The 25093-nt window shown below is 47.2% G+C and overlaps 1 protein-coding gene across 1 annotated transcript in view; it reads left to right on the forward strand.

Annotated features, from left to right (window-relative positions):
* AGBL1 (AGBL carboxypeptidase 1) overlaps positions 1–25093 on the forward strand; it is a 351974-nt gene that overhangs the window by 141164 nt on the left and 185717 nt on the right. Inside the window, exon 18 of the mRNA XM_056866097.1 lies at positions 23302–23431. Within this exon, the coding sequence (XP_056722075.1) occupies positions 23302–23431 (130 nt within the window). The remainder of the gene's footprint in view (positions 1–23301; positions 23432–25093) is intronic.

Consider the following 25093-nt stretch of genomic DNA (forward strand, 5'->3'; position numbering starts at 1 on the left):
TGGGCGCTTCCTTCATCATTGCTGGATGGCTCATTGTTCTGCAAGAATCACAGAACTCATAGAATCATAGAGTTGGAGGGGACCATACAGGCCATCTAGTCCAACCCCCTGCTGAATGCAGGATCAGCCTCGAGCATCCCTGACAAGTGCTTGTCCAGCCTCTGATTGTCCAGCCTCTGCCAGTGACTGGTGGCTCCCCACCTCCCTAGGCAGATGCCAGTATAGCATCTGGTTTAAGCAAAGGGAAGCAAAGGACCTCCCTAGGCAGGTTTAAGCAAAGGGAAGCAAAGGACCTCCCTAGGCAGGTTTAAGCAAAGGGAAGCAAAGGACCTCCCTAGGCAGATGCCAGTATAGCATCTGGTTTAAGCAGCTACTCAGAGGTCCTTTGCTTCCCTTCAAGCGAAGGCAAGTGGAAGCTGAGAGCCAGTAATTGCACAGAAGCGCCGGCAAAACGAGAGAGATTCGCACGCGTATCCGTCGGTGGTTAGCGATGGAACCCTCGGAAGTCCGGCGCTGCCAAGCTGCGTGGGCAGAGGTCCAGAAAAAAAATATCTCGTAGGAAGCACTTCAGAACACAATTAAATAATGTAACGGCAGCGTTGCAAAGAACAGGAAGGTCATTCCGTCCAGCGCATTGCGCCAAGGGAGGGATGAATCCCTGTTCCATAATGCCGCGATTAAAATATGCTGCAGGCAAGAGTTTGGATGAGAGCTCAGGTCGGAGAGGTTTTCTGCCTTGGAATTCCTCTGCCCAATTAATCCGCCTGTTCGCTGGCATGCCCTGTTAAAACAGATCTGACTATTCTTGTTTCAGACCCCGGCGTGGTGTAGTGGTTAAGAGCTGTGGTTTGGAGCGGTGAACTCTGATCTGGAGAACCGGGTTTGATTCCCTGCTCCTCCACATGAGTGGTGGAATGGGTTGGTTTCCCCACTCCTCCACACGAAGCCAGCTGGGTGACCTTGGGCTAGTCACAGCTCTGATAGAGCTCTCTCAACCCCACCTACCTCACATGGTTTCTGTTGTGGGAGGGGGAGGGAAGGTGATTGTGAGCCGGTTCGATTCTGCCTTAAGTGGTAGAGAAAGTCGGCACATAAAAACCAACTCTTCTTGTTTTGGCCACCCATTAAATTATTTCTTAATTGCAATTTGTTTACATGCATATTGATACATTCACTGACCTAAGGCGACCCTGTAGGGGTTTCAAGGCAAGAGACGAACAGGAGTGGTTTGCCATTGCCTGCCTCCATGTAGCATTCTTGGACTTCCTTGGCGGTCTCCCATCCAAGTACGGACCAGGGCCAACCCTGCTTAGCTTCCAAGATCTGATGAGATTGGGCTAGCCTGGCCCAATCAGGTCAGGGCAGGCCAGGTAGTAGGTGATGGGAAAGACCTCTACCTGAGACCCTGAAGAGCTGCTGCCAGTCCATGTAGACAAGACTGACCTTGATAGACCCTGAATGATCTGATATAACAGCTTCATTTAGGGAAGTGTCATGGGTCAGAGGCAGAACAAATCTTTGCATGCAGAAGGTCCCAGATCTAGTCTCCAGCATCTCCTGCTGAAATACTAAGGTAGTAAGTGGTGTGAAAGAGCTCGTGGCGTCAGGACCTTGGACAGCGGATGCAGTCAGAGAGAGCAGTGCAGAGGTTGAACAACCAGTGATCTAATTGAGACAGCTTCATGGTTTGAACTCTTCTAAAGGTAAAGGTAGTCCCCTATGTAAGCACTGGGTCATTACGGAGCCATGGGGTGACATCATATCCCGGGGTTTATTAGGCAGACTATGTTTACGGGATGGTTTGCTGTCATCTTCCCCAGTCGTCTACGTTTTACCCCAGCAAGCTGGGTACTCATTTGATTGACCTCGGAAGGATGGAAGGCTGACTCAACCTTGCGCCGGCTCCCTGAAACCAACTTCCATTGGGATCAAACTCAGGGCATGAGCAGAGCCTTTGACTGCAGTACTGCAGCTCACCACCCTGTGCCACGGAACTCTTCTAGCACCCCTTTTTTGCCAGGTTACATGGGAAGCTGACCTTGGCCTGGATGGCCCCAGGCTAGCCTGATCTCATCAGATCTCAGAAGCTAAGCAGGGTCCGCCCTGGTTAGTATTTGGATGGGCAACTTCCAAGGAATACCAGGGTCGTGACGTGGAGGCAGGCAATGGCAAACCACTGTTAGTCTCTTAGCTTGAGAACCCCACGGGGTTCCCATAAGTCAGCTGTGACTGGACGGCACGCACATTAGCATCATTAAGGTCTACTTAGACCAATGCCAAAGGGTAGGGTTTCATTGAAGCAGAGCATTTATCGATGACTAATTTATATAATTGGTGAGTGATCTAATTGCCTATTTAAACAATTGTCTGCTGAGCAGAGCAGTTACGCCATGAGGACAGGGAAGTAGTCGAAGTCAATCAGGCTGCATGAGAACACACATGTACAAAAATTCAGTTATGCTGCCCTGCACAGTGAGTAAGGAACAGGAACAGGAGGAAGAGGAAGAAGAAGAAGGTGAAGAACAAGAAGAACAAGAACAAGAAGAACAACAAGAAGAGTTGGTTTTTATATGTCGACTTCCTCTACCACTTAAGGCAGAATCAAACCGGCTTACAATCACCCCTTCCCCTCCCCACAACAGACACCCTGTGAGGTAGGTGGGACTGAGAGAGCTGTGACTGGCCCAAGGTCACCCAGCTGGCTTCATGTGGAGGAGCGGGGAAACAAATCCAGTTCACCAGATTAGCCTCTGCTGCTCATGTGGAGGAGTGGGGAATCAAGCCCGGTTCTCCAGATCAGAGTCCATCGCTCCAAACCACTGCTCTTAACCACTACACCAAGCTGGCTCACTGCACAGGGAGTAAACAACCTGCCAAACAGCCACAAATAGATCAACAAACTTTTGAACTAATTGTCAAAAAACCAGATCTCTGGTCAGAACCATGAACCAGCTGGTATTCGAGCATCCCTAGATGTGAGGTGATCCAAAGATGCATACCTATTCTCTCCAGGGTCAGAGGAGCATGCCTATTCTATTAAGTACTGTGTAACACAGGCAAGATGCTGCTGCAGTCGTCTTGTTTGTGGGCTTCCTGGAGGCACTTGGTTGGCCACTGTGTGAACAGACTGCTGGACTTGATGGGCCTGGGTCTGATCCAGCAGGGCCTTTCTTAAGTTCTTATGTTTATCAGCTCAGTTGTGATCATGGATGTCAAAAAGGGGCACACTCTCCTGCCGAACATTTTTTTTTCATGTGAAATTTGCAAGATCCGTCGTTCAGACGCAAATTAAGAGAGCAAAGAACAGAGAAGATCCTTCCCTAGTGACGGGACACTGGGCTCATCTGCAGTGGTCCAGAAAAGAACAGACTCTTTACAAAATGAAATGAAGGTGTCCATCTATCAGGCCCTTAATTTTACTGCGATCACCTTACCATACTGGAATTGTACAGAGCCGCAAGGCAGAAGAAGTCTTTCTTCAACTTTTTCTTTTTCTTCCATCTCTCAAACCTTCCTCTTCCCAATTTGCTGCTTCTGGGTACCTTATTCCTTTTCTTTCTGGCAGCTGCTCCCTCCCATCAGTTCACGGATCTCTGCCGGCTTGCTGCTGTTATCCAGGAGGCAGGTGGCCCGCATCCTCGGGGTAGGTTATGGCAAAATAAGCATGTACCGATGATCACAGTCTCTAGCTGGTGCCAGCGCATTCATCACGAACACTTCTGTAGCCACAAATAAGGGTCCTACCAAGAGGGTACTTGAATCATATTGGAAAAGGAAATTGCCAACAGGAAACATTAAGATGCGCACACACACAAAACCCTGCCAGATATTAAGGGGTGCTTCCAAAATTTCCTCCTCCAAATTTCTCCTTTGATTTTGCTGCTCCAAATAACCTGATATTGTTTCCAAAGTGGAACTGATAAGTTAGGAATCCTTATATATAAGAATGCCACTGTGGAGTAGTGGTTAAGAATGGTGGTTTGGAGGGGTGGACTCTGATCTGGAGAACCGGGTTTGATTCTCCACTCCTGCACATGAGCGGCGGAGACTAATCTGGTGAACTGGATTTGTTTCCCCGCTTCTAAACATGAAGCCAGCTGGGTGACCTTGGGCCAGTCACAGCTCATAGAGCTCTCTCAGCCCCACCTACCTTACAGGGTGTCTGTTGTGGGGAGAGGAAGGGAAGGTGATTGTAAGCCGGTTTGATTCTTCCTTAAATGGTAGAGAAAGTTGGCATATAAAAACCAACTGTTGTTGCTGTTGCTGTTCTTCTTCTTCTTTTCTTTTCTTTTTTTCTTTCCAGAATTTGCATAGACAGTCACATTTTTTTATTCTACCTTTCCTTCAAGAAGCTCAGGGAAGATGAAGAGTTGGTTTTTATATTTTCTCAACCTTTGTCTCAAAGCAGCTTACAATTTCCTTCCCTTCCTCTCCCCACAACAGACACCTTGTGAAGTAGGAGGGCCTTTTTTTTTTGGCCAGGGTGCTGGAGACTCAAAGTTCATGATCCATATTGGGGATGCCATCTACTCGGGTTGCCTACCTCCAGGTGGGAGGGGCTGTGGCTCAGTGGTAGAGCATCTGCTTGGCATGCAGAAGGTCCCAGGTTCAATCCCAGCATCTCCAGTTAAAGGGACTAAGCAGGTAGGTGATGTGAAAGCCCCCTGCCTGAGACCCTGGAGAGCCACTGCCGGTCTGAGTAGACAATACTGACTTTGATGGACCACGGGTCTGATTCAGTATAAGGCAGCTTCATGTGCATGTGGGGCCTGGAGATCTCCCAGAATTACAACTGATCTCTACACTAGAGTCTGCTTTGGAGGGTGAATTCATGGCATTATACCCTGCTAAGGTCCCTCCACTCTCCAAACACTGCCATCCCCAGCCACGCACACCTGATCCCCAGGAATGACCCAACCTGGAGCTGGCAACCTCACCACCTACCCAGTGCCCGTCTCCAGATTCTGCTTGGATCATTTTCCTTCCTGGATCTCCCTCTGACCAGCCATATTATATTCTGGCCCCACACCCATCGCATTCCATGTTGGTGTCAACTCAGCCTGCCACTGGCTTTTCCTTTCTCTGTTCCTAACCTCACTCTCTGCAGGCTAGCATTTATTAAGCCAACGTTGGCAACTTGTTGATACTGGTTTAAGCATCATTGCTACTTGTTTATTTTTGAAAATGTTCCATGGAGACCTTTAGAAGACCCATTCCTGGCATTTCCTTCTGGTTGTTTTAGTTTAATAAATATGCATCGAAAGCTTCAATGCGCTTTGCTACTGGGAAGCGCCCAGAGAAACGGTGCTTGAACGAGCAACCGCTATGTACGTGCGGCGCGCTGTCTTATTTATTTTATCTTCCTTCTTTTTCGTGCATGTGGAATTTGCGGCGCAGCATTCGTTGTATGTAAGATGGAAACCGATACATAAAAAGAGCCGAGTGAATTCACCGACGCTGCTGTACCTTTGGGTCCTTTTCTCCGGAGTTTCCCCCGTCTCGTCTCATGCGAATTAGTCATGACTGAACAACCCCGCGCTCAGCTGAGAAACGTTTTCGTTTCCGCGAGTGTCCCTGCTGAACACTTGGAAATTCTCAGCAGGCAATTGAGAGTTCAATGGGATGGTCATGAAATGCATATGTATACACTTACACAGAGATGCTATCCCTCACCCACATTTCTTCCTCTCCTTCTCAACCAGGCTGGCTGAGCCTTCCCACAAGCCAGCCCTGTCGCCGTTCACCACTCCAAGCAGTGGCGGGATAATTTTTTTTTAAAAAAAATGTGACGTTGCTGATATTGACATTGGGGAGGGGCTGTGGCTCAGTGGTAGAGCATCTCCTTGGCATGCAGAAGGTCCCAGGTTCAATCCCTGGCATCTCCAGTTAAAGGGGCTAAGCAAGTAGGTGATGTGAAAGACCTCTGCCTGAGATCCTGGAGAGCCGCTGCCGGTTTGAGTAGACAATACTGACTTTGACGGACCAAGGGTCTGATTCAGTAGAAGGCAGCTTCATGTGTGTTCACGTGAAAGTAATTGCAGGAAATCAACATGCAAAACCAAAGGATGGCTGCAGGGTGTGGACTCCAGCCACACCCGTATTGTACGGGATTGCTTCTCACTTCCAGCCTCTAACAAAGCTGTTTCCAGGTTTTCTTTTGGGGAGGAGCAGTGGCTCAGTGGTAGAGCATCTGCTTGGCATGCAGAAGGTCCCAGGTTCAATCCCCGGCATCTCCAGTTACCCAGAAGTGGTGTAGTGAAGTCACCAATGTTGCGCTCTCCACATACCTGCCCTAGGGTTACCAATGGCTTAGGGCTTACCAATGCCCTAGGGTTACCAATGGAAGGTGGGCTCCATGGCATTATACCCCACTGAAGTCCTTCCCTTCCCCAAACCCTGCCTTCCATAGGCTCCACCTCCCAGATCTCTAGGCATTTCCCAGTTTGGAGCTGGCAACCCTAAAGTGGGCTCAGGTTGGGAGAGTTAAGCAGGAGGACTACCCAGGAAGTTCTCCAGCTCAGCACTGCAGGGCTGAAAGTTTCTCAGATCTTTCCATTGAGTTGGGCACAATAATGGGACATGAGTTCCAGCAAAGATGGCCACCCTTTGACATGCAAGAAGAGTCACTGCCCTTCCCCCTGAAAAGTGAATTATGGCTCTGTCAGGACAGCATTAGTTGAAATATGCTGAGTGAACAATGAAGTGTGCCATCTGCTAGCTCAGCTTCCTTCTACAGGCAAGCAGGGATGATGTGAAAGGGAGGCCCGACGCTGCCGTCTCCTTCTCCAGCCTTAGGTGGTATTCAAAAAGGATGTGGACAGGATGGAGCAGGTGCAGAGGAGAGCGACGAGGAGGATCAGGGGCCTGGAGACCGAGACCAACAAGGAAAGGCTGAGGGAGCTGGGAATGTTTAGTCTGGAGAAGAGGAGGTTGAGGGGGGACAGGATTGCTCTTTTTAAATTTTTGAAGGGCTTTCACTTAGAGGAGGGCAGAGAGCTGTTCCTGTTGGCAACAGAGGATAGAACTCGCAAACAATGGGTTTAAATTTCAGGCGGAAGGGTACCGGCTGGATATTAGGAATCCCCCCCCCCCCAGTAAGAGTAAGAGAAAGCTGCTTCTATGAAAACAGCACTGCCCCCCACTGTCAATCGCTGCAAGGCATAAACCTTCAAGGCTGACGGTTCCTTATTTACCACGCAGTTCAAATCAGTCAGGCTATAATAAAACACCCAGACAGCCGATCCATTGCCCTGCCCTCTACCTGCAAGGAAAGGGGTACATGAAACACCGTGGTCTACGGCCGTTGGTGCATGGCTGCTTCCCTTGCAGTCACCCCTCCGATGCCTTAGGCTCCTTGTTTTTATTATGTGTGCCGTTTCCAGCCGTCAGCGGTCGCCTCGCTCTCCCTCGGCGTTTCCCCGCATTTTGTCCACGTTTTAAATTCGAGGTAAAACAGGTCCCCTGAAAACAGACCTAAGACTTCCTGGGCTTACTCAAAGCTCAGATTCCCGAACTACCGGCAGTGGAACAATTATTTATAGTACAGGGAACATCACGTGCTGCTCTATATACCTAGTACTAAGTCACCTGTTCTAAGGTACTGTTCTGTATACCTAGTTCTAAGTCACATGTTCTAAGTTACTGCATTTGCCTTTGATGGTTGGGGGCTACTCCCAGCTAGGGTTGCTAGGACTGCCATATCAAATGCTGGGAAAGGTTTAGGGTTTAGTGTCGCCAACCGGCAGGTGGCTCCTGGAGATCCCCTGCTTTTGCCATTGATCTCCAGACTATTGAGATCAGTTCCCTGGGAGAAAATGGCTGCTTTGGAGGTCGGGCTCTATGGCATTATACTGTGCTGAGGTCACTCCCCTCCCCAAACGCCACTGTCCTCAAGCTCCACCCCCAAAATCTCCCGGTATTTTGTAGGGGACATGAGGACTGAATTGGCACATGAATACATGAAGCTGCCTTATACTGAATCAGACCCTGGGTCCATCAAAGTCAGTACTGTCTACTCAGACAGGCAGCGGCTCTCCAGGGTCTCAGGCAGGGGGCTTTCACATTACCTACCTGCCTAGTCCCTTTAACTGGAGATGCTGGGGATTGAACCTGGGACCTTCTGCATGCCAAGCAGATGCTCTGCCACTGAGCCACAGGGTCACAAATAACTGGTAGTCACCTCTATGCACATTACTGAACTGATCCGAAACTAAGTTCCCCCATGCGTGAATGTCACGCTGTGCCCCAGTACACCCTCGCAGTTTAGTTGCATCCGTGCCAGTCTGCCATCTCTCGCTAAAGTGATAAAGACAGCCATCTTTTTGTGACTGACAAACTCGTGGAAGGAAAGGAACACAGACCTTGAATCATTTATCTTAAGGAGGAAGGAGCATCTTGCATAATAAAAGCCCAGTGGGACGGAGAAGGTGAAACACTGAAAGCTCATTACGCTAATGAATGGCAGGGTGTTGCCACCCGAAGCTGAGGAAAGGGATGCCTGTGAGCATGCTTGGGGAGGGGCTGTGGCTCAGTGGTAGAGCATCTGCTTGGCGTGCAGAAGGTCCCATGTTCAATCCCTGCCATCTCCAGTTAAAGGGACTAGGCAAGTAGGTGATGTGAAAGACCTCTGCCTGAGACCCTGGAGAACCATGGAGAGGGGCTGTGGCTCAGTGGTAGAGCATCTGCTTGGCATGCAGAAGGTCCCATGTTCAATCCCTGGCATCTCCAGTTAAAGGGACTAGGCAAGGAGATTATGTGAAAGACCTCTGCTTGAGACTCTTGAGAGCCGCTGCTGGTCTGAGTAGACAATACTATCTTTGATGGACCTTGATGGTCTGATTCAGTATAAGGCAGTTTCATGTGTTCATGCTCGGCCCAAGAGGAAGCAGCAAGCTCTGCAGCTTCGGTGGGGAGGGCAGGCTGCAATGGCAAAAATCTTGCCCCCGCCGATGCGATCTGTCATTTCCCCCTCCCTTTCCTGTAAAAGGGGAGGAGGCCTTTCCCCAGCGTTATTAAGCCGCTTGGCAGCCAGATGGCTCAAATGTCATTCGGTGAGATGAGCTCTGATGAAGCCGGGTGTGCTCCTTGACATACAGATGAGATGGGAGAAAAATGGGAGCTTCCGCCAGCAAATGTGCCAAGGCCTCTCGGATGGAGGTCCTGGCAGTGCAGAGGTTCTAGGTCTCAGGTGCTGGGACGTGGTGGGTGCTTCCGGTTGTGCTTAAGTTGGCTCCAGGTACTAGCTAGAGATCTCCTGCTATTACAGCTGATCTCCATCTGATAGAGATCAGTTCAGCTGGAGTCCACCCTTTGTCCCCAGAGCTGCAAGTCATCTCTGCAGAATCCTTCTGACCTGGCCCCTTCTTAAATCCTCCCCGAGGCTGTTGGATCTTGTCTGTGCAGGCACACCTTCTCGCTTCATTGGAGATGCTGCAGTGATCAGCCAGCTGGCGCCTTTTTTTCTTTGCTTGAATGATGCGCTGCCAAGTCGGCAGTTTTATCATTCAAATTTGCACCTCCTGGAAAGGGGGTGAAGCATTGAATGGACGAGGAAGCGGCAACTGAGCGGATCGGAGAGCAATTCCTTCCATTCACCAAAAAAGAAGTCCGCTTCTCCCCCCCCCGGCTCTTCAGCTGCTTTCTGTTAGGCGCTCAGGGGGGTCGGAAGCGTGGCTAATCCTTGGCCAAGCGACTGCATCGCCTTCTTCCTTTAAGGCTATCGGGCTAAGGAATCTCTTGGATGTCATGGTGGAGAGAGCCCTTTGGCTAACCCACGTGTGGAATTGATAGCTTCCAGAAGGAGCAGACAAAAGGCCATCTTGCCGGCTCGGGAGATACAATTCCTGAAAAATGAGGGGGACGGTTCCATTTTACAGTGACCCAGAACAGACTAATGGTATTGCAGAAAGATAAATAGCAACTTGTCAGAGTTGCTGAAAGCTGTAGTGGGAGCCAGTGTGGTGTAGTGGTTAAGAGCAGTAGTTTGGAGCAGTGGAGTCTGATCTGGAGAACCGGGTTTGATTCCCCACTCCTCCACATGAGCAGTGGAGGCTAATCTGTTGAACTGGCTTGGTTTCCCCACTCCTACACACGAAGCCAGCTGGGTGACCTTGGGCAAGTCACGTTCTATCAGCCCCACCCACCTCACAGGGTGTATGTTGTGGGGAGGGGAAGGGAAGACGATTGTAAGCCAGTTTGAGTCTCCCTTAAGTGGTAGAGAAAGTTGGCATATCAAAACCAATTCTTCTTCTTCTTCTTCTAGTACATTTTGCCCATGGCCGCTGATTGATTAAATATTTTGTTTTGGTCTGATCTCTCTTTGGACCAGTCAGTTGGCTCCCTTTAAAGAGAGAGGGGGTTCCATGGAAGGAGATGTTTAAGGGCAGTTGTCTTCTGGAGAGATTTTCGGTCCGAAGTCCACTGCCAACTCCCCTGTTTCAGACTGGGACAAGAGCACCGACTGGGACCTTGAGTTGCCAACCTCCAGGTGGGGCCTGGAGATTTCCTGGAATTGCCAACCCTGATGTTTCCTACAAAGTGTCACTCTGTGCTTTAGAAGCCAAGAAAATCCGAGCTAAAGCTGTTTTTAATCAAGAGTTTAATATATTTAATTACTAGCTTCTTGGTGGTCAGACTGTTTCAAAGTTATTTTAATCTTATGTTAATGTTATTTTAATGTTATTTTAATGTTTTGTATGGTAGATTGTGATGGCCTCTGGCCACAAACAATAAGCTTAACTATCAACTATCAGAAGTATTTTCCCAACCCAAATTCTCAAAACTCTGCATGGGGGCTTATTTTTGAGTTTTGAGAATTTGGATGGGGGAAATGTGCACCTAGAGAGGGGCAAAACCTCCCGTGCATAAATGGCCTTAGAGGCTCTAGTTGATTTATTTGTCAGCCCAAACCAGTTCAAGCTTGAAGCGCTATACAAGTGTGTTGGGTCAAGAATGATAAAGAGAGAGACCCAAGCAAAGTCTCTCCTTTTCCGAGGGCATAAAAACCTTGACTCATTTCCCAGTCCTCTCTTCAGCTACTCAGAACACGCCCAGCTACCTAATGACAATGTTCTCAGCTGTTCTCTGATTGAAAAAATATTTCTGCATTAAATCATGTTAAGCATAAAATAATTCACGTTTATGTATCCTCTCTGAATTTTTATGGAGGGAAGGCACAAAGATTCGTTCAGTGGGAATGGTGCCATTGATCAACTTCTTGGCGACAGTTACTGTCATGGGGTAACCCGATTAAAGTTGCTGTCCTCCTTCAAAGAGGAAAGAAGAGAACCAGGCCAGCTTTCAAATTTAGCCTGGGTTGATTTTACCCATGACCTGATATGGGTAGCCCAGGCTAGCCTGTTCTCATAAGATCTCAGAAGCTAAACAACGTCAACCCTGGTTAGTATTTGAATGGGAGTCCACCAAGGGAGATTAGGGTTGCTATGCAAAGGCAGGCAATAGCAAATAACCTCTAAACATCTCTTGCCTTGAAAACTTAGCAGCCAGTGTGACATAGTGGTTAAGAGTGGCGGGACTCTAATCTGGAGAACTGGGTTCGGCTCCCCACTCCTCCACATGAAGCCTGCTGGGTGACCCTGGGCCAGTCATGGTTCTCTCAGGACTCTCTCAACCCATGTGGAGGTAGGCAATGGTAAACCACTTCTGAACATCTCTTGCCTTGAAAACCCTATGGGGTCACCATAAGTCAGCTGTGACTTTCCAACACCCACACAAATTTTTACCCACAGCTGTTTATATAAAGCCAAATTGAGATGAAATAGCAAGAGACTTGTCAACTTCCAGGTGGGGGCCTGGAGATCTCCCAGAATTACAACTGATCTACAGATTACAGAGGTCAGCTCCCCTGGAGGAAATGGCTGCTTTGGAGGGTGGGCTCTATAGCATTATATCCCTCTATGGTCCCTCCCCTTGCCAAACTCCACCCTCCCCAAGATTGAGTCCTATGCCAGGTAAATCTGGTGTCTGGAGGCCAGGTCTACTCAAGGGTTGCCAAGTCCCTCTTTTCCACCAGTCCAATTGCCAAAGTGGCCTTTTTCTCCAGTCGCTAGGTCCCTCTTCACCAACAGCGGGAGGTTTTTGGGGCAGAGCCTGAGGGGGCGGGGTTTCGGTAGGGGAGGGACTTCAGTGCCATAGAGTCCATTAAGGATGTTTTGTGTGTGTGTCCCACCTATGAATGTAGGGTTGCCAGGTATCTCTTAGCCACCAGCGGGAGGTTTTTGGGGCAGAGCCTGAGGAGGCGGGGTTTGGGTAGGGGAGGGACTTCAATGCCATAGAGTCCAATGGCCAAAGCAGTCATTTTCTCCAGGTGAATTGATCTCTATCAGCTGGAGATCAGTTGTAATAGCAGGAGATCTCCAGCTAGTACTTGGAGGTTGGCAGCCCTAGTCTACTCCCATGGATTCCTATGACAGGTAGTATTCTGTTTTGCTTTCTCATGGATGCTACTTCTCTCCTCTGTCCCCTCCACCTGTTTTCCCCCACCTTCTACTCTTAGTATCTGTGTTCTTCACTCAAACAAAGTAGAGCACGTTTCTTCATATATGTCTCTTTTGAAGCAGTTGCTTCTGACTCTGCCCCTGGAAACACTCAAAATCCAGACACCAAGTCTACCAGCCATTGGAATCAATGTGAGTAGACCTGGCCTCTGGACATCCCCGCCTGCCCTCTTTCTTTCTTTCTTTCTTTCTTTCTTTCTTTCTTTCTTTCTTTCTTTCTTTCTTTCTTTCTTTCTTTCTTTCTTTCTTTCTTTCTTTCTTTCTTTCTTTCTTTCTTTCTTTCCGCTCTTGCTCTCACTCTCCTTCCTTCCTGTAGGGTTGCCAACCTCCAGGTAGTAGCTGGAGATCTGCTGTTACAACTCATCTCCAGCCAATAGGGATTGGTTCCCCCCTGGAGAAAATGGCTGTTTCGGCATTTGGACTCTATGGCATTGAAGTCCCTCCCCTCCCCAAACTCTGCCCTTGTAGGCTCCACCCCAAAAACCTCCCGCTGGTGGCAACCTGCCATCCCAACCATCAGCCATTGCATCCCTCGTGATCACTAGGAGTCCTTCTGAGACTTTAGTAGGTGCTTCACAATACATGCCTTGCTCAAGAAACATTGAGGACTAGAGACTTTCAACTGATCAATAGGGGACACCCTAAGGATGTGCAAAACTCCCCTTTACTGAAATGTATTTGGCTTCTCACAAAATTCATTACATGTTTGCCCAAAGGGAACCCCCTCTATTTGTACTGCATTTTCTTTCCGGCGATGTCTTGGTAGCCAATGAAATGAAAAACATTGAGTAACAGGTATCTGTGGCTCAACTTAATATGGTGGTATGCTTTCCCCCTGTCCAGTGGCTTAGAAACCTCCTAACTTTCTGGGAAGCCATTTAACATCAGGTAGCGGTTTGCACTAATTCGAACTTATTACATTCCCATCTGCATTTCTGCTTGTGCAAGGTCTTGCGTGACCATTTTCTGGGCATTATAAAATATAAAGCCGAAAGCAACTGTTGGTTTACATTTCTGCTTTTGTATCCCAGGATCCAAGCCATTATCTTGCTGTGGAAGATTCTGGAAAATGTTCTAGGGCCAGTCCCCATAAATTTCCATTTCCAGTTGTCCTGTGTGAATTTAAAGTGCTCTGGGCAATGCCCTGTGTTTCGTATTGCTGAGAAAGATTAGTGGTGACCAGGCAGCTTAAAAATTTGACTTTCTGATCCCTGCTGTTTTGACCTATAGATCCCCTCTATTTTGATTTTTGCTTCTTCCTGGTGAGAACTGAACCTGCATTTTTTAAAAAGTCCCATTTTCTGTTTCTTTGCCCTGATCATTATCCCCAAAGCATCTGCATTTCTTTCAGAGGTATTTGCGTGCCAAGGAATCAGCCCGACTCTTCCCCTCTTGACACTGCATTGATAAATACCACATGCGTTGCATATAAATACCATACAACATTGATGCAAACGAAATCAACAAAACCGACGGGGGAAAGCGGAACTCCAAAACCGTTGGCCAAAACATAAATGAATATCACACGATAAGAAACAGGGAACGTCCCTTAAAGTTTGTACATCGTTCTCATGGAGGAGGCCAGACAAAGCGTCCCACAAATCCTGGAGTTCTGGAAACATCACTCCGAAAGCACCGCCATCAGAGAAGGCATCCTTGGAAATGTGGCATCCTTCTTCAAAGGCGGGCCAAAAACCGAGAACGGCTTTTTATGCTTTCCCCCGCAAATCCAGCTCTGAAATTCCACAACGCGCACAAAGGTGCTTTCTCCTTCCCTCCTTGGCAGGAGCCATTTAGCCGCTCACGGCACTGACGCTGCTGCTCGCCGCTCCAAAGGTATCCTGGTGTGTGCTTGCATCTCTTCCCCCCTTTCTCTAGATATGCTCGCCCAGCGCCGCTGCAGCCGCCTCGCTCTTATTAGGATGCGCGGAGAATTGCAAAGCCGCTCTCCAGCTATCAAACACAATGTGTCCCTTTAGATTTTTATAGCTGGCGGTGCTCCAGGTGCTATTATTATCGGCCCTAACATCACTCACTCGGTATGATGGGCCCTGTCTTTCTAGTTATCTGTAATGGGCAGAAGATTTTGGAATCATTTTTATCTCCTGTCTGCAGCAGCCTTTTTCTCCCTAAGAAGTGACTTGCTCTCTTTGTCTCCTGATTCTCTCGCGTTCTCGCTCCTTTCCTCTTTATATTATGCCATCTGCTTTTCCCTCTCCATATCAGCGTCGCCATCTGAACTTGCCTTTGTCTCTCTCTAGTCTTTCACTTTTTTCCTCGATGGGTAGCTGTGTTAGTCTGTCACTAGCAGTAGAAAAGAGCAGGAGTCCAGTAGCACCTTAAAGACTAAACAAAATTTCTGGCAGGGTATCAGCTTTCGTGAGCCACAGCTCCCTTCTTCAGATACAGCTAGAATGCGATTCCATCTATCCTTAAGTAGAGATGAATGAATTAGACCCACGAGGGCGATGTAAATGTAAAAAGCAAGTAAATGACATTAGCAGGCGCGAGTGGATTAGGCGTGATATGCAGAAGGGTAGTAGGCGTGGAGAAATCAGACAGGAATCCCAGATCTCTATTAAGTCCCAGAGAAGTCTTGAGCTTCATTATTAGTTGTAATTCTGCAGTCTCTCCAGTCTCCCTTTGAAATCCCTTTTTAAGAGAACTGCTACTCTTTTTTTTTCTGTTAGCACATTTTTCACTGTGTTTTTTCTATTCCCCCGTTTTTCCTCTTCCCCACCCTTTCCTTGTTCCTTACCACACAACATTGGACCGGTGATGTTAAACTCTACAAACTCTGGTTAGTACTTGGATGGGAGACTACCAAGGAAGTATCCTTTCAGGTGCAGAAATGCATCTTGGATTTAAGAGCTGTATATATCTGTAGCATGTCCACCTTGTCTCTCAGCCCCACCTACCTCACAGGGTGTCTGCTGTGGGGAGGGGAAGGGAAGGTTTGAGTCTCCCTTAAATGGTAGAGAAAGTCGGCATATAAAAACTAACTCTTCTTCTTCTAAAGCATTTCGCTCATTCTAAAAGAGAAAATGCTTCCTAGGAGGTTTTTCCCCAGTAAAGGTAAAGGTCCCCTGTGCAAGCATCGGGTCATTCCTGTCCCATGGGGTTATGTCACATCCCGACGTTTCCAAGGCAGACTTTGTTTGCGGGGTGGTTTGCCAGTGCCTTCCCCAGTCGTCTTCCCTTTACCCCCAGCAAGCTGGGTACTCATTTTACTGACCTCTGAAGGATGGAAGGCTGAGTCAACCTTGAGCCGGCTACCTGAGACCAACTTCCGTTGGGATCGAACTCAGGTCGCGAGGAGAGCTTGGACTGCAGCACTGCAGTTTACCACTCTGCGCCATGGAGCTCTTTCAGTACCTCCCCCGCAAAAACCCATACCGGTACAGGTATTCTGGAAATTTGGGAATCCTGAAAATTTTCGGGTCCAATATACCTGAATCCGAATTTTCCCAATTTCTTTTCTTCTTTTTTTGCACACACCTAATTTGTAGCCCTGACCATTGGCTCCTGTAGGCTTTAAAAGAAACATTCCCTGCAGCTGTTGTGTGACTGAGGTGAAAGTGAGTTGAGTCTATGGAACCCAGACTCAAAAAAACGTTGTGTAGTTTGGCCCCTTGCCTATCGGAATTCAGATGAAGAAGACAATATATTCAGTCCAAAAGGCACGACTTTTAGTTAATGGTTCTCTGTCAGCAGAATTCAACATTGCAAAAGGCACCAGACAAGGATGTCCCCTTTCACCGCTTCTATTTGATTTATCAATGGAGGTCTTAGCGAATTATATAAGAAATGATCCTAACATCAAGGGACTCAAATTTGGAAAAGAAGAACACAAAAGCAAAAGTTATGCAGATGATGTTGTATTGATCTGGCAAAACCCAAAGGGTACTCTTCCATGTGTACAACATCATATTACAGAATTTGCAAAGTACGCAGGTTATAAACTAAACAAAGCAAAGACGAAGCTACTGACATTTAATACTACAAAAATTGATGAAATGCATATCGAAGAAATCACAGGATGCCAAATAATAAAAGATCCACTCAAGTACCTAGGCATCAATATATCGTCACAAAACAAGACACTTTTCAAAACGAACTATACAAAAATTTGGGGAGAAATAGAAAAAGACTTGAGTCGATGGTCAAAGATGAATACGCGTATTTTTCGCTCCATAAGACGCACTTTTTTCCTCCTCAAAAGTAAGGGAAAATGTCTGTGCGTCTTATGGAGCGAATGTGTGTGAATCCGGCCCCTGGGGAGAAGGGCAAAGTGCCGAGAGGCCCTGGGAGCCACAGCCGACCCCCGGCCGCGGCAGCCCAGTGCAGAGCCGGCGTGCCCCGGGAGCTGGCTAGGAAGCCGCCAGCCAGCTGGGGGGCGGGAGGCTTCTCCCAGCAGCTGCCCAGCGCAGTGGGAGACGGGCGCGGAGCCCACGCACCCAGGGAGCCAGCTTTAAAGCTGCCAGCCAGTTGGGGGCGGGAGGCCCCTCCCAGCAGCCGCCCAGTGCAGCGGGAGCCCAGCGCAGAGCTGGCGCGCCCCAGGAGCTGGCTAGGAAGCCGCCAGCCAGCTGGGGGGCAGGAGGCCCCTCCCAGTAGCCACCCAGCACAGCGGGAGCTCAGTGCAGAGCCGGCGCGCCCCGAGAGCCGACTGGGATGCCACCAGCCAGCTGGGGGGCGGGAGGCTTCTTCCAGCAGCCGCCCAGCGCAGAGGGAGACGGGTGCGGAGCCCACGCGCCCCGGGAGCCGGCTTTAAAGCCGCCAGCCAGCTGGGGGGCGGGAGGCCCCTACCTGCCACCACCGTGGGAGCCCGGCGAGGAGCCTACGCACCCCGGGAGCTGGCTAGGAAGCCACCAGCCAGCCTCCCAGCGCAGTAGCAGCGGGGCACGGAGCGCCGTTCGCGTGCTCGGGGATTCAGGGTGCTTCCCCAGGCATAATGTTCCCCCCCTCGTGCAGACGGGGCATTCAGGCACCAGCCGCCACACAAGTCCCCAGGGTGGGTCTCCGCCAGTGCCCCTCTTGGGAGGCAGGGAGTCCGGCCAACCCCTTTCAGACCTCAGGATCCCAAGCTGCTTCCCAGGGCAGAGATGCAGGGGCAGTACACCATTTGATTCAGAATATATTTTTTCTTGTTTTCCTCCTCTAAAAACTAGGTGCGTCTTATGGTCAGGTGCGTGTTATGGACCGAAAAATACAGTATTTCCTGGCTAGGAAGAATATCCACAATAAAGATGAACGTACTTCCAAGATTAAACTTCCTATTCCAGTTTTTACCAATAAGTATACCTGACAAAACAATAGATAACTGGCAGAAGCAAATAAATCGTTTTGTGTGAAACGGTAAGAAGCCAAGAATCAGGTTTAAAGTATTACAGGACGAGAAGAAAAGAGGCGGGTTAGCGTTACCGAATTTCAAATTATATTATCATGCAGCCTGCTTGACTTGGGTCATAGATTGGATCAAGCATCCTAAGAACAGAAATATCACATTGGAAAGAGCGGACCTCTTGCAAGGCTTTCACAAAGCCTTATGGAACCCTATGGCACAATTTCAATCAGGTAAAACCTCCGAAGATTGTGATATTAAGCCGGCAATCTTAAAAAGTCTGGAAAAGATACAAAAAGAGAACCAGTCCTTCTCTGCCATCTATAATGTCTCCGACTGAAGCCTCCCAAGAAGACATAGTACTAAAAAACGAATCGCCACTAATATACTGTGATATGGTCGATCCTACAGGAGAGATCAAAAGTTTATCAGCGCTCCAAGACAAATTCGAAAATATAAACTGGCTGACATATCTCCAACTGAGATCCAACTTAAAAAGAGACTGTTTAAAATATGGGTCGTTCCGAGGGCTAACAGAATTTGAGACAATTGTAACCAAGAATGATGATCATTTGCTAGGAAAAATCTACAAACTACTTCTGAAGTATGACTCAGAACAAGTTAAAATAAACATGATCAAGTGGACGCAAAACTTTGGCGAGATGGTCACGATGGAAACACGGGAAAAACTATGCACACTTGAACTAAAATATACCGTACATTAAGAAGTGAAGGAAAATTGGTACAAGACGTTTGGTACATGACGCTCAACATGATTGCTCAGATGGCCACTTCGAAGGGAAAGAAAGGGGCGTGTTGGAAATGCCAACAGACAGATGGTTCCTACTTTCATGTTTGGTGGACTTGTCCGAGGCTACAAATGTATTGGAAGAAGATCCAATGTGAACTACAGAACATAACTAAAATAAAAATAAGACTGGACCCCAAATACTTTTTACTAAGTATAACACCACCTGATTTACCTATGGGACTCAGAGATCTGTTCAAATATGCCACAACGGCCACAAGAACTGTGTTGGCAAGAACCTGGAAGCAAGCGTCTACACCTGACATAGAAGAATGGAAAGATAAAATGCTCGACTATGCAAACATGGCCAGAATGACTTTTACGATAAACCCTACCAACAATGAGTCAATAGTTTAACAAGAAATGGCAACCATTGTACACTTATGTTAGTGAACTAACAGATAAATTTATTATAAGAAACCAGAAAATATAATCATTTAAATGTAAATATATTTGATTAATGAAAATGCTTGGTAATTACAGTCTGAAAATATAAAATGCTTTTGAACTTATCAGACCAAAAAATGGGTTTGTCCACATCAGACAGATTCCCCATATCCTCTCCCTTTTTTCCCCTTTCTGTACCCTGTATTAAAATCAAAATAAAAACTTAAAAAAAGAAAGGGAAAAAAAGAAGACGAGTTGGTTTTTATACACCACTGTTTCCTTGGCCTTTAAGGAGTCTCAAAGTGGCTTACGGTCGCCCTCCCACCCACCCACAACAGACACCTTGTGAGGTAGGTGGGGCTGAGAGAGTTTGGAGAGAACTATGACTGGCCCAAGGTCACCTAGCAGGCTTCATGTGGAAGAGCGGGGAATTGAACCTGGTTCTCCAGATTAGAGTCCGCAGCTCATGTGGAGGAGAGGGGAATCAAACCTGGTTCTCCAGATTAGAGTCTGCTGCTCTTAAGCACTACGCCTTGCTGAGATGGATGTTGGCTCTGTAAGAAGTCCTGTTCTTCAATAATGGGTCTCTCCATAGCAGATTCTGACTTGTTGGATATAAGGAACAGCAAGTGCTTTGGTGTGTATGTGTGGGAACTTTAAATTAAAATTACTGGGTCAAGGAGAAGAACAAAGCTGTTCTGAAGCTTGTGATGCTGGAAGAAATCTGTGGCATAGTTTTCCTTTTTCAAAAAAAGCTTTTTAAATTAAGGCATTGTTATATTAAAAAAAAGCGAAGTGGAAAGTAGGTAATAAATGCAGAATGAAAGATAAAATCTCCATGAGCTGGCAATATATAAACCTCTGTAACTTCTGTTTGGTACATACCATTAATATGTATTTAAAAAACCAAAACTAAACAACACAGGGTCATTAGCTAAAGAGTCCCTCCTGGCAGTACAGAGAGGCAATGTAATTCAGCTGAAATGTCTGTGTGTATAATGTTCAAGGGGCTTGGAATTGGAGTTTGAATTTCTTCTCTGCTTTTGTGAACTCCCCAAATCTGTGTTTCAGTTTTGCTTCTCCCCCCCCCCACATCAGGAACTGAATCACTGATTCTGCCATTTTCTCTTTCTTTATGTTGATCCTTCCCATAAAATGTACATTTTCCAGCATTGTGTGTGTGTGTGTTAAGAGCCATCAAGTCGCTTCCGACTCATGGCGACCCTATGGATCAAAGACCTTCCAAGTGTCCTATCTTTGACAGCCTTGCTCAGGTCTTGCAAACTGAGGGCCGTGGCTTCCTTTTATTGAGTCAATCCATCTCTTGTTGGGTCTTCCTCTTTTCCTGCTGCCCTCTACTTTTCCTAGCATGATTGTCTTTTCCAGTGACTCTTGCCTTCTCATAATGTGACCAAAATACGACAGCCTCAGTTTAGTCATTTTAGCTTCTAGGGTCAGCTCAGGCTGGATTTGATCCATAACCCACTGATTTGGTTTTTTTGGGCAGTCCACGGTATCCGTAACCCTCTCCTCCAACACCACATTTTAATGGAGTCTACTTTCTTCCCGTCAGATTTCTTCATTGTCCAGCTTTCACACCCATACATAGTAATAGGGAATATGATGGCATGAATTAACCTAATCTTGGTGGCCATGTCTGTTAATAAATCATCATTATGCAATAGAAGCTTGGGACCCCCGGGAAGAATCATGAAAAGGGGGGAGAAACGATTTGGAAATCTGAAGCCACCCTCTAAAATCGCATCCTTCAGGATTGTCTAAACTCTTGGGACTCAGCATGTCCTCCCTCCTTTCCCTCTAACTATGCCTCAATTGTTGTCAATTCTCTGTCCCTTCTGGAGGATATCTATGTGCACTGAGCCTTTTCTAAAGTGTGTGTGTGTGTGTGTGTGTGTGTGTGTGTGTGTGGCTGCTTTGACACAGTTTTTGATGAATACCTGAGTAGGCCTAGAGTTAGGGTTGCCAACCTCCAGGTTCTAGCAGGAGATCTGCTATTACAACTGATCTCAAGCCAATAGAGATGAGTTCCCCTGGAGAACATGTCCGCTTTGGCCATTGGACTCCATTGCACTGAAGCCCCTCCCCAAACCTCATCAGGCTCTGCCCCAAAACCTCCCGCTGGTGGCGGAGTGGGACCTGGCAACCCTACCCAGAACCCTCCTTTCAGATTTTGTGGCTTTCATCAGCCACCCAGGGAGAAGCCAGTTTACTACTAGATCGAGCGATACATGTAGCATAGATATGAATGACAATCGCAGTATTTGTAAAGACGGTATAAATTGCATAGAAAACCTCAGCACGCATTTGTATGCATCACGAACGAATCTGCAATACCGACAGCAAAAAGCAGAGACTTGAAATGGTAGACGAAAATATGGACAAATATCGTTTTTAAAAATTAAATAGGGAACATTTATTTGTTTGTTTGTTTATCTGATTAGTATCCTGCCTCTCCCCAGGTAAGGTCAGGCTTGGGACGGCTCCCATCCTGGACAATACCAATAATAATCTACATACAATTCATTTAACAACAACAACAATAATAATAATACATAGTGGTTCTAGTAAAACTGATAAAATCTTAAAAATGCTTATTGCACTGATCAATAGGCGCCATTCAGTGTAGAGATATCCAACTAGTAGGGTTGCCAGCTCATTGGGAAATACCTGGAGATTTTGGGGGTGGAGCCTGAGGAGAGCGGGGTTTGGAGGGACTTCAATGTCATAGAGTCCAATGACCAACGTGGCCATTTTCTCCAGGGGAACTGATTTTGGCTGACTGCAGATCTGTTGCCATAGCGGGAGAACTCCAGCCACCACCTGGAGGTTGGCAATTCTACCAACTGGTCAGGAGAGAAAGGCGAGGTGTGTAAAGTAAATGAAAGACGGAACAAATAAAACAGATGATACAAAATACAAATGATACAGATAGTACAGGTGATACAGGGAGGTCGGTTATGATGGAACCGTTGCCGCCCTCAACCATAGGCCCGGCAGAACATCTTCATCTTACAGGCTCTGCGGAACTGAACAAGATCTCGCAGGGCCCGGGTCTTATTTGACAAAGCATTCCACCAGACCGGAGCCGGAGCCAAAAAGGTTGAGGACAGCCGGATAGTTGTCCATCGATGGCTCTGCCTTCAAATTGAAAAGACATCATTACGTAATGAAACATTATTGAAAGACAGGTCAACATAGCCCCATGACCTTTGATGCTGATTTCATGCCCCGTTCCCGGCTGTGTCAGGCCTCATTACGCTGCCACCAATCAGTTGGGTTGCCAGCTTTGCGTTGGGAAAGACCGGGAGATTTGGGGGGTGGAGCCCAACGAGGGTGAGGTTTGGAGGGGAGTGGGACTTCAATGGGGTATAATTAGGGTTGCCAGGTGCCCGCAGGTGGTGGGCAAACCCCTGGCAATTTACCCCTCTGCCTGCCGACCACCTGAGGGTTGGTGGGCAAACGTGCACGCGAGCGTACATACCGCGCGCAAGTCACTTCTGGTTTAGAAGGGTTAGGGTTAGGGTTCAGAACCGGAAGTGCCACCTCGCGAGGGGCCTTATATCACTCAAACTCTTCATTTGAGTGGTAAAGGGCTGCTTTACCACTCAAACTAAGAGGTATAAGGTCCCTTGCGAGGCGGCACTTTCAGCGGGAGGATTTGGGGCGGCACGCACGCGCATTCATGATAGCAGCCAAATAGACTCCCGCCTGAGGAGAGGGGGGACCTGGCAACCGTAGGTATAATGCCATAGAGTCCACCTTCCAAGCGGCCATTTTCTCCATGTGAACGGATCTCTGTCACCTGGAGATCAGTTGTAATCCCAGATCTCCAGCCACCACCTGGAGGTTGGCAACCTTACCAATACGCATTGGCCACGTGGTGGTCATTTTCGGGTGCAGCTGTTACTAAAGCATGTGGAAGCGGAGGGGATTTTGTTTCATTTCACTCTCGCTGTCAAACAAGCTCTGCTGTGGAAATTGGTAAGTCCAACTGCACAGGCCTCAGCAGGCTAAGAAAGTGATAATGAGTACCGGGCAGAAATGAATCCTTGGAAAATAAGCAGCTTTGGAGATCTGAGTTCATGCAATCCCTTCTCAAGTGTAAATGTGCAGGAATAAATAGCAAACCAGCAAGCCAAGCCTGCCTTGGCTCTCACACCTTCTGCGAGGAATATTCTGCTTCTATTTTCAGTCGCTTAAGATTTTCTTTCCCCCTCCTTTGATTCCAGCCAGCGATGCTCCCTTAGTGGGGATGACTTGAACAGGCAATGGCTGAAGCCCAGCGCTACTCTCCAACCCACCATTTACCATTCCAAGGGCCTCCTTTATTACCTCAGAAGCCTTGGCCGGGTTCCAGTGGTGAGTGTCTTCTGTTCTTTCATTTTGATCCACTTATCCTTCCTGAATGGCTTCCAGTACCATTAAAAAATGTAAATTGGAAAACTCTGAGAGAAGGATGGAAATGTTGAGGCCAGAATCAGGGAATGATGAGGCCAAAATCCAGGAACGTTGAGGCCAACATCAGGGAATGTTGAAGCCAACACATCAAGTTCACATTCTTCATGGCCATTATCCCTATGTGCATGTGATTGAGAACCTTGTCCCCCCCGCCCACCAAAATGTTGGAAATGTCAAGAAGAAGTTGGTTCCTTTCATCATATTTGGTGGCTTTGTGAAAAGGCAAAAAAAATTTGGGATATGATTTATAATGAACTAAGGTTGATAATACAACAGAATATACCTAAAACACCGGAAATGATGTTGTTAAGTATAATACCAGATTCTATAGTGACTCAGAGGTCATTTTTGATACGTGCCACCACTGCTGCAAGACTGGTTTATGCAATGAAATGGAAAACTTCTGAGATACCAGATAAGACCGTTTGGATAGATAAAATGATGGAACTGGCCGAAATGCCAAAATTAACTGCATTAATTAATAAAAAAGAAAATACTGAATTTTTGGGAGAATGGGAGGCATGGACAACATATTGTGTAACTGAACTTAAATTGGGAAATATCAAGGGATATGAATTGATCTAATTCAAAATATTAGGAGTAATTAAATTACTAAAGTTAAAAAATCTATTGTAGGATTGACAGATTTGGTTTATTATAATGAATTAGAACTGAATACAAAGAGAGAAACATGGATATTAAATGGACTGAGGAGGGGAGAGGGGAAGTTAAATATATATACCCGCTTAGAGATAAGATAGAAATCTTTTATATATTATGTATTTTGTGAATTGAAAAATAATTAAGATTGTAAATCAATTTGAAAATAATAATAATTTTTTTTTAAAAAATGAGAACCCCCAGTATTTCCATTTGCATGGAGTAAAATGTATATATGTCGGTTCTATTCACACGTTCCAGTCAGTGAATGTTGGTTGGGGTGAAGCACCTACCGTAGTTCTGCTCCTCCCCCTTAGGCCTGGATTATATAATCTGAATTTGTGGGTTGGAAAGGCAGGAAATATCCCACCACCCTTGGGGGAAATGGTCTCCAGAACCTGTTGCTGATATCCATTGTCCAATGTCCAGAAGACCCTGAATTATTTGGTCTACATCTGTTGTGGCCAGCCACTAGTCCTCGCACTGCAAGCTGCTATCGATTCCTTTGTTCTCTCTTTTTACGGGCCTTAAGAACATGACAGGCTGGTGGAGAACTGAATTTTCTCTGCCTTTGAAGAGCCCATTGATTTTAGTTTATACACGCTCAAGGCCCTTTCACCCCCCCCCCCTTCCCTGGCTTCAGAAGCCAGCCTCCTCTTCTCTGGGAGCCTGCCGAGCTCAGGTCTCTGAAAGCCCATGATTTCGGTGACGCGCATGATTCTCGTTTGTCCCGGTGACACGTAAGCCACAGTTTTCTTCAAAGGAGGAATGACAGCTGAAAGGGAAAAGAAAGCGAACAGCCCCCAAAGAGTGGGCAGTTTAATTGGCCACTGTATTTCCCACGGAAGAAAAAGAAAGGAACCCTAGGAGTTGCGTGCTTTCCCCTCTCTCTCTGGCCACCCT

The sequence above is a fragment of the Euleptes europaea genome, chromosome 20 (assembly GCF_029931775.1).
Source record: "Euleptes europaea isolate rEulEur1 chromosome 20, rEulEur1.hap1, whole genome shotgun sequence".
NCBI classification, from domain to species: domain Eukaryota; kingdom Metazoa; phylum Chordata; class Lepidosauria; order Squamata; family Sphaerodactylidae; genus Euleptes; species Euleptes europaea.